The 9,729-nt window shown below is 44.2% G+C and overlaps 1 protein-coding gene across 2 annotated transcripts; it reads right to left on the bottom strand.

Moving 5' to 3' along the window:
- Positions 1 to 1,363: 1,363 nt before the first annotated feature.
- casp2 (caspase 2, apoptosis-related cysteine peptidase) lies at positions 1,364 to 9,431 on the bottom strand. Of its 2 annotated transcripts, none has more exons than XM_083989077.1 (11): positions 9,288 to 9,431; positions 8,721 to 8,884; positions 7,678 to 7,848; positions 6,895 to 6,955; positions 6,353 to 6,444; positions 6,012 to 6,194; positions 5,245 to 5,373; positions 5,048 to 5,138; positions 3,947 to 4,147; positions 3,230 to 3,339; positions 1,364 to 3,125 (listed from the first exon to the last, which is right to left on the bottom strand). In XM_083989077.1, exons 2-11 carry the CDS (start codon positions 8,868 to 8,870, stop codon positions 2,991 to 2,993), a joined length of 1,323 nt encoding a protein of 440 aa, XP_083845203.1. In that variant the 5' UTR covers positions 8,871 to 8,884; positions 9,288 to 9,431; the 3' UTR covers positions 1,364 to 2,990. The 2 variants fall into 2 exon arrangements, with proteins under 2 accessions (XP_083845203.1, XP_083845204.1); XM_083989078.1 differs by having other exon boundaries at positions 3,959 to 4,147.
- Between the last annotated feature and the right edge of the window lie 298 nt (positions 9,432 to 9,729).

Genomic DNA, 9,729 nt, shown 5'->3' with positions numbered 1-9,729 from the left:
TGTGTGTGTGTGTGTGTGTGTGTGTGTGTGTGTGTGTGTGTGTGTGTGTGTGTGTGTGTGTGTGTGTGTGTGTGTGTGTGTGTGTGTGTGTGTGTGTGTTTGGATGGACTGTTCTTGTTTGGACAGGGGTGGTGAGGGCGGGGGCAGGGGCTGGGAGGGCACCCCCCATAGGGCTGCCCCTGCAACGTGAGCAGGAAGGTGCACACGACACCCCTATGACAGCTCACACCTTATCAGCCAATGATGCAAGGCAATCCCCATAACGCTCACATGCTACGGCAGCGCTCCCTCGGGGTATTGGAGGGTGGGAGAGGTGGTGGTGGTGGTGGGGGGCGCTGAATGTGCCCACCCACGGTAGAACACACACCCCAAAAATGCTCATAACGGTAAAGTGATCTCCATATTGCTTAACTTCTGCAGCAGCAGGTTCGGATGTCAACAGGAGCTAACACAGGAAGAGAGCTGAGAGTGTGTATGTGCTGCTCATCATTCCCTGAAAGCTCAAAAGCCCCCCCCCCCCACCACCCCTCACCCCCCGGGCCTCCAGGTCGGACCACCACCACTGCTCTGCACCCCCCACAGAGAGAGAGAGAGCTCATCCCTCTCTGATAAGTTCATCTAGATGTCTCCGACTGTAACTCATTGGGAGTTTTCCCTTCTTCCTCTCATGCTGATGAGACAGGCGGCCATTATGAAAACCACAAAGACACACAGACACACGCAGATCCCTCTTATCCCCGCCCTGCTTTGTGGTCCACACGCCAGCACATAACGGGCTAATCTCACAGCTACACCGGAGGCCAGCGAGAAATGTGTTACTCTGACCGTCGGCGCGCGCGTGCGTGTGTGTATGTGTGTGTGTGTCATGGGAGAATGACTGTGGACAGCTGGCTGGGCCTCTATCTGATACACTAAGAACATTATCACTGGGCAGCGGGCAGTGTAAGAGAGATACATACGTCCCAGTCACAGCATGGAGAGACCTGAGCGCAGCGGAATAGTGGGGAGCTAGTTATACTATACCTGAGAACGGAGGGGACGGGCTGTACGCCGGGAACAACACACACAAACACAGCAACAAGGAGGATCAAATAAAGCGTAGCATGCACCGGAGCAGCCGCCGCGGACATTTGTGCAGAGGCCACACACACACTCTCACACACGCTCACTCTGCAGGGTTCAACTAAAAGCAGACGCATGCACCCTCGATACACACATGTAAACACGCAGCTTTTAAGAAAACATACTGAAAAGTGTCTTGTTTAAAAACCATGGCCTGTTTATTGTACAGTATATTGGCAGTCACTGGTGTTGACAGAAATAAAAATCCCCCCCCACACACACACACTGCACCTCAGCAGAATTTGGCAGCAAACATCATCCTGCAGAACTTCTTTTATACGACATTTTCTTTTATAAATTATATTTCCTTACAATAACACCCAGAAGCAGTGAAGAGCGAACACACTCCATGAGAGGGTAAACTCTATCATAAGCTCCTCGCACACAGCTTCAAGTGTCTTTGTTTACAGATGGTCCCCGATCAATACTGTTTCGATCATATATTCTGTTTCTTTCTTCGACGACAACACTATTGTAACTAAACACACTCAGCCTGCTCAGGCCTTTTCTGGGAAACATCAATGCTTGCGCAGCCTTAAGAAATAGATTTCCTCAGTGTGTGTGGGGGGTTGACAGCCACAGCAGTACAATATACTGTGAAAGCACCACCGTGGTCCTAAATGTGTCAAATAGATCATCCTCACATGGCACAGGCAGCTGTAGGAAACTGAAAATAGTTTGTGGAAGACATAAAAAATACACGTTTTGTCCTCCTTACTGCATCAGATAAACTAAAAATAATACCAGAATACAGTAAGGGGCACTGAGTGTGCAGCACTCGCATTTGGCAGAAACACCTCAGGAGTCAAAGTTAGAGCAAAGGTCGAAGTTCATACAGTAGGTGTATGACCTACAAGTAGCACCACATTCCCCTGACAGCCCACCACCCTGACATGGACACATCTACAGTAACAGCTTCAGTTGGCGTCTTCATTAAATTTGAGGTTGTTGTTTTGTTTTGTTTTTTGCTGGTTCAAAATCTACAGGCAAAGGCAAAGAAAGATCATGAAAAATTACTAAAAACGAAGATTTTGTTTCAGAGCTGCCCTGTAGGTATATTTTGCTTCATGAGGCTATGTGAAGAAAAAACAGTGAGCTGCTCTAATATGGGCAGTTCAAACCTGCAACTATGATTTTACTTTTTAATCCTCACTGCAGCTGAGTCAGAGTCTGAGTCTGCAGCTAAATAAAAACGATCTGCATTCATAACAGTAAAGATCATTTTGAACTGCAGGACATAAATAATATTGATGAAAGCGAGATGATGAAATGGATTTTTCTCTGCTGTGCTGCCCCCTGCCTGTCACTTCACTTAAAAACAAGAAATAACTTTTAAACAAACAGTATGTACAATGGAAAGAAAACAGGATCCAAAATCCTTATAAAACAATTTCATATAAAATTAAGCCACAAAAATAGATCTGTGTATAAAATACAGCTTAAAAAGAGACACTTGTGAAAGCTCGATGGAGGTGTGCAATGAGAAAACAAACAAAAAAATAAATGTGTCTCCTAAAAAGGATTAAAATCTAACTGGCATAGACACACACACACACAGATAAATGCATATATTGTATGCTAATATGTTGCTCATTCTCGAGCACATGTAGATTAACATAAGCTTGCTCCTTTTTCCTTTCCAGGATATGTGCATGAGCATGTCTGTGTATGTGTGGAGGCAGTATTTACAAAGAAACCGTGAATGAATAAATCCTCTGTTTGGATGTGAAGTTGTAACAGTTGGAACAGGGTTGAGTGCGCGCCATTATTTGGCGTGGAATGAAGATGTGTGCCCTTGTTGAGATGCTTTGAAGCAAGGAATGATGGTCTGTGTGTGTTAATCACCGTCATGTTCATATTTGCATATATCAATACTGGGGCTGGTACTTGGGGAACAGGTAGAAGTCTTTGCACAACGAGCTGGTGAACTCTGACATCTCTTTGCAGCGGTGGTGGGCGGTGCCTGGGGCGTAACCCTCTCGCTCTTTGATACGTCCGTTGACCTAGAAGCAGGTGAGAGATAAAGGATGAAAGGAGAAAATTAAATCCATGAAAGCATAAATTACACTACATTTAGTATATGAACGTAAAGAATGTCTATATTCACCTGCACCATGATGTCTGCAAGGTGCGTGTCTCTGGCACGGAGGCGGAGTGCTGTGTTAAGTTCCTGGATGAACCAGGATCCTCTCTTGGTGTTTCGCATGGCTGCTGTGCCTTGAAGAGGAAGAGACCAAGCAATAAAGGCTTAACACATTGAGATGAGATGTGGGGAAACAAAGCAAAAGGTGGTGTCTGGTATTTACAAAGAAAGAAAATACTGGACTGTCATCTTTAAACAGGGATTCCAACATGAACTGTTTCTCTGTTTTATAACTGTCTGACTAAACACTTACAAAAATGGGTGACAAAATTAATTCAATACAGTTTTAAGATTTTTTTCCTCTCATACACTTGTGTTCCTAATTGCCAAAAATAACATCCGTGTTGGTTTTCACATAGTTATGCGTGCATTACTGGTGATAAATTACTGCACATTCAACCCCAGTTGGGTACAGGAGCATTATAAAATCAGTATTATGGGGTGGAAATAACAGGTAGCCCAAACACTGGTGTGATTTTCATGGCTGAAATGTTGCTTCAGTGACTAAATTGTAGCTTGTAAATCTCCATTTTCCTGTTGCATGCATTACTGCACATCTGCGCTGCCTCATTAATTTGCCCACACATTTTTTTTTTTCATTTACACATTTCAGTTAATTAAAAATCATTGTACATTTCACAAATAAATTCATCCCAGAATAACAAAAAGGGACAAACTTACAAATTCTCTGACCTTTGAGAGACGCGAAGCCACATATCATGTCCGAGCGCTGCGGCAGTTTAATCCTGGGCCTCCCCATGTCCCCTCTCTGTCTGGAGTCTGCATCCCCCTGTCCTTCCCTCCCAGCGTCTCGCTGCTCACAGCTCGGGGAGCAGGTCCTCCCTGGTCCGTCTATCTGCTCCACGCCACAGTCCATCTCATCTGGAGGAAAAGAAGGTTTCTATTAAGCCTCTGATACTGAGAGTTAAATTGATTTTTTTCTTTACTCTCAAACATCATTTGGTCTTGATAGCAAAACTACTCATACTAATGTGGCCTTGACCAGAGCCCTGGCAAAAACACAGTGGTAAACTGCTGAGCGATGAACCAGCAACTCAAAAGCTTATTCTGTAATCATCATATCAACTAGTATTGGAACTTCATGAGCCTTGGTTAAAAAACTCATTGGGCCTCAAATACTTGACAAAACCCTGGAACAGCCTGACCACTTCAGCCTACTCAAGAGGAGCAAAGTTTGAATTCAGGAACCCAAACCTTCACCTACTGTAGGTCATTTTTAAATAATCCATGAAGCCCCAAACACTGGGACGTAACAGTTACTGGTTTATTAGTGAAGCTATTTACATAGGCATTGGCCTTTCAGTAGCACACCTGTAGTGGGCTCAGCGGTGGAGCAAGGAAATGCATGACAATAATTAGGATTCCTCCTGAGGGGCTGCCAGGGGCGAAATGAGCAGTGTAGTCAGGCCATAACCTCCATCACAAGAACTGACTAATTAGCTAGGTGCAAGAGATAAAGTAATAAAATCATAATATCGTGTTTATGGACTTTTGTTGTCCTCATTGAACTCCGTCTATTCAAGCCTGGAACAAACACTGGAAGTGGACACATTGTGATGCCAGATAATAAACTGCCACACAGGCCATCTGTCAGTATCCAAGAGGGTGAGAGGAGACAACATCTGGACATGTGGAGGGACACGCTGGCATCCGTCTATTCAAGTCCACTTTTGTGCTTTCAGGATGGATGATCAGATATCTGTCTCTAAAACACACATCTCTTATTTCTTTTCCATGATCTTCCTTATCATAACATCTTACCTCCTCTGCATGCCTGGACAAAAAACATCTTCGGTTTGTTCTGCAGCAGTGGACAGTGTGCATTGTCAAAGGCCTCAAACACCCAGTCCAGCTGAAAATGACCAAACAATATACAAGTTAAAAGTCTGAAAAGGACACGCATCTTAATCACTGTATGACATTACATACATCAGGAAAGAACAATTTATGAGTCACACCTTCAAGAGCTGTCCATCTGTGCCGTATATCGCTCCATCCACTCCATGGGAGAGAAGACACACCACGCAGCTGTCCACTGTCCGGTGCTCTGGTCGCCGGGAGAAATTCTCAATACACGACCTCATACCCTACACAAAGAAGAAGAAAGGAGGAATCAGGAAATATTATATAACACACATAGGCATGTGTCTAAGGCTTTGCAATTCTAATTCAAATCAATTTGCTTTTTCAATACAGAAGTGGTGGGTGAGGAAAGTGAGTGGTTACCCAGATTTCAGTAGCAATTTAATGTCAAGGTCTTCTCACTCTCAGAGCCACTTCTCACTCATGCCTTTGAGCAAGACAATGACAGCAGATATGCTTCACAAGTTTCTCAGAACAAATGAAATGTCTGAAATGCAAAATGTGTGTTTACTCTGCTTTAAGATTGCCACACTGAACAGAAGTGAAGACGGGAACTGGGCTCAATAACCTTGACAAACAGAGCTCCTTTTCTACAAACACTGGCTAAGTGACTTTGTCAGAGCAGTTCAAGTTAAAAAGGTTCCTCTCACTTTGACAGCTCCCCTTTTCATTTTTTTCAACTAAATAAGATAAAGAAAATGCTGGCACTCAGAGTCAAATAGTCTTATCTATTATTGGGCAATTAGCGAACACGTCTCTGCTGTATGCCATCATAAGCGTCGACTAAATAAGATGGTTCACATTTTGAAAAGCATCCTGTGAATTCATACTGAGCTGGTATGCGTGTGTGTGTGTGTGTTACCTGAGCAGTGAGGTCTCTGTGGACAGCAACCACGTAGTCCAGCTCTGTGAAGACCTTCCTGAGGACTTCGTCGTCGACTTCACCTCCCTTCCTGGGGTCAAGGTCAGCAGCAGCACAACTGTCAAAGGTCACGTTGCTGATCACCAGGGCAAAGCCACGCGGTGATGAATTCATTCTGTAAGACTGTGAAGGATCAAAGGGGAAGAGATTAAAAAAAAAACATGCAAAAAAATGCAAGAATGGTTTGGCACTGAGGATGTATGACGTGCTTCTCGTTAGGCCACAGGTAAAACATACCAGTTAAGCTGCTGAAAACCTGTTGATGAAGAGAAGTATTTTACCTGGTGGCAATGTGAGAGGTAAAAGTCAGGAGTGCACGGCAGCACAGGAGTGTTGATGGGACTGTCTGCATCCAGACTAAACTCCATGGACTCTGCAGGACACACAAACACACCAGCACAATCAAAAACCTCTGCTTGTTACAAATGAAAATGCTGATGCACATTTCTAAGTCGTCAGCAACGGTGGTGTGATAACCACCCCTATACTACACTGCTGTGAATGAGTCACTCTCGGGGCGTGGTGCCTGCAGGTACAGACAGCAGACAAACGCTGGAGCAGCCGCACTCCCACACTTCTCTCAGTGACACGATCACATAATAGGCAGCTCACACAGACAGAACTCATATAAACAGCTGTTCACCAGAGAATGTTTTTGTGTTGACATGTATTCATTTACATGTGTTGTAAAACTCAAAAGACAAACTCTTTTGTCCAGTCACCGCCCAATATCTCCAGGGAAACTGAATAATATTGACAACAACACCGGGCACAAAAGGACCTATTTTGACCTGAATGAAGGCCACGCTGCAGTAGCACTCACCATGTGTCCTTGCTCTCTTGGCTGCAACACCCTCCTGGGTGGGAAGAGGGAGGGGAGATTTCTGAAATTTAACCACATGTACAAATGATTAAAGACAAAATATTATCTGCTAAACCACAAGAGGTATTAGACAGATAATGAGGGATTTTGTTCCCTTCAGTGGCAGCAGCAGCTGTTGTTTGTTGTGGGGATATGACAACTGCAATTGTAACCTAACTATTAAGGAGAACTCCTGCCTGCTGTCTGACTACCTCAGCAGGCCATCTGGTTGGCAATGTACGATGGATGTGGTTTGTAATTCTCACATCTGTTTGCTCATCTCTTCCTCTTTTCTTCATCCTCTGCCTCTCCTTGCTCCTGTCCTCCTCCCTGACAGGGACCAACCCTCTGGGTGATGATGACTCTGAGGGTAGGCAGTGATCTGACTCTTGGACAGGGCATGATGTGGTGCTGCTCACCTCGCTCTTTTCCTGTCTGTCTAATAAGGACACCTGCAGAAGACCATTTTACTGGAGCATACCTTTATTAGAACTCACTAACTTCAAACTGTGAATTTCTGTAACTTCAAACTGTGACAATAGCTGCAATACTTTTAAACCCTCTGCTCACCTCTCCCTTTTTGTCTGTCTGCACGGCCTTTCCTTGTTGCTCTTCCTCTGGCTGTATCATCTGTGTGAGTATAAAACCCTCTGAGAACTGCACTAAGTCTTGTAAGAATCTGCTCTGTATAGTTTTGCGTGTGTGAGGTGATGTACACAGATGTGAAATGATGTATACACTCACAGCTGCATGCGTCTCCTTTTCAACTTTTTCTGGTGACTGTATGAGCAGGTCACGCAGATGCTGCTGCTCAGTTTCTTGCAGAGCTGCACAGAAGCTGCTGAAGGCTCTGGGCCCTCGCTTTGGAAGGATTTGCAGCAAACGCCAGCATCGTTTCTGAGATGTTTGCTCGACCTGGAGTGGAGGTGATCAGATCAGAAAACACAAGATCACCGACACAGACTAAATGTAAGGGAACATCTGATTTATTCCTGTCACGTCTCCAATATTGTATGTATCATCCACCCACTGCCGACTCTCCATGTCACTAACACTTGTCTACCAGAATTCAATAAGGCTTTGGCTGTTTAAAGGGAACATTATTCATTTTCATGGGATATATATCTTCAAACGAGATATCTTCAAGCTGTTAATTGTCTTCTCTCAAAAACATCTCTTACTTTACAAACCTCAACCCATTTGAGAAGTAACCCCTTAGAATTAAACAATATCTACCTGTGACCCCTTATTTACCTTATAATGCCACATTTACATCATATTACTTACTTATAATATTAAGTAATATATTAACAGCACAGCGGGAAAAGCCACGTTTCAATTTGATTTATTTTACATAGGCTACTATTTGTTTGTACCTGGGTTCATTTAAAAATAAACTGCAAGAGACATGTAAGAGCAGGAGAGAGGATCATTTATCTGATGTGATTAGAAGTTTCCACCACAGCTTTGGAATAACGCATTGGAGTAACATTGTGGACTTGAATAATAAGCTGTTCAGCCACATAGTGATTTCAATTTCATGAAATAAAGTGTTAGTATTTACCACAACAGAAATAACGAAAAAAAAGAAAAAAAAAGAGAGAAGCATAACAAGCAAGCACAGACTAAGCATAACCCTTTCTCTCACACTGATGAGCTGCATGTAGATGGCATGAATTACAGGTGCATGCTGGTTAATAGTCAATGAATTATTATTTGTATTGACAGATAATTTACTTATTTCCTACTTTAGGATAATCGTGTCTTAAACAGGGGTATTCACATACCATGATGGTCTCTGCCATGTTCTCGGTCAGGATGTCGTCTGCCTGCAGTGACTGTATGAGCAGCTCGTCCACCACCAGCTGCTTGCAGAGGACAGCGGAGCGTCTCCTCAGCGTCAGCCTGTCCCGCTCCAGCATGCCACACTCCAACATCTTGTCCCAACACACTGGGTACAGGACAGGGTTAGCAAGACACATGAGCCTCAATGACAGCAAAAGGGTAAACAAACCTCAGTAATAGCGAGGTGACAGGTAACGTTAATGCCAACAACTTCACTGTTACTACAAGACACACACTGTGCGGTCGGTGTGTGTGTGTTTGCCTTCAGTTGTACCCGATACTCACTCACTCAGTTGTATCGCCAAATAATTAACTGGCTTTTATTCGTGCATTGGTGTTAAGACTATCACAGCAGTAATGAACCGTAGTAAAGTTGACGTTTTATTGACAGGTGACCTGGACGTTGGTGGCTAATTACCGTTGCTAACTTGCTAGCTAGCTAACTTCGGTTGTCCTTTTTCCTGCATTAAAGCGAACGATGTGTAATTACTGCAGCACCCTCCACTTACCGTTGTTTTGTTTGTGCAACGGGGTGCGAAAATATCCAGAAAACCCCACAGCGAAATGTCGACGAGTTTCACACTATTTCACGCAAATTAACAACATCCCGTCCCGACTCCTGAAACCAACTTCCGCGGCACTCGCTGGACTCCAATGAGGGGGCGGGGCTACGACGTCGTTGTTTTGGAGCGGGACCAATGAAAACGCAAGGCAGTTTGATTGACGTTTCAGGTGGCCAATGGCACACCCTTTTACAGGCGGTCGGCGGTCGCCACCTACTGTAAACCCACTGTGTGAAATCGAGGATTCATGGGCATTTTGAATTTGAATTTGCTCTCTGTAAATAAATAACCAATTGATAAGGAGCGCTTTGAAGACAGGCACAAACAGCCCTCTAATAGTGGGCCATCTGATAAGGAGAGGACGGGTCGTTATTGGCTGGGGAGAGAG

Source organism: Trachurus trachurus (genome assembly GCF_905171665.1).
Source record: "Trachurus trachurus genome assembly, chromosome: 16".
NCBI lineage: Eukaryota > Metazoa > Chordata > Actinopteri > Carangiformes > Carangidae > Trachurus > Trachurus trachurus.
The sequence above is the reverse complement of the archived record's forward strand: the minus strand, read 5'-3'. Positions and strand labels throughout refer to the sequence as shown.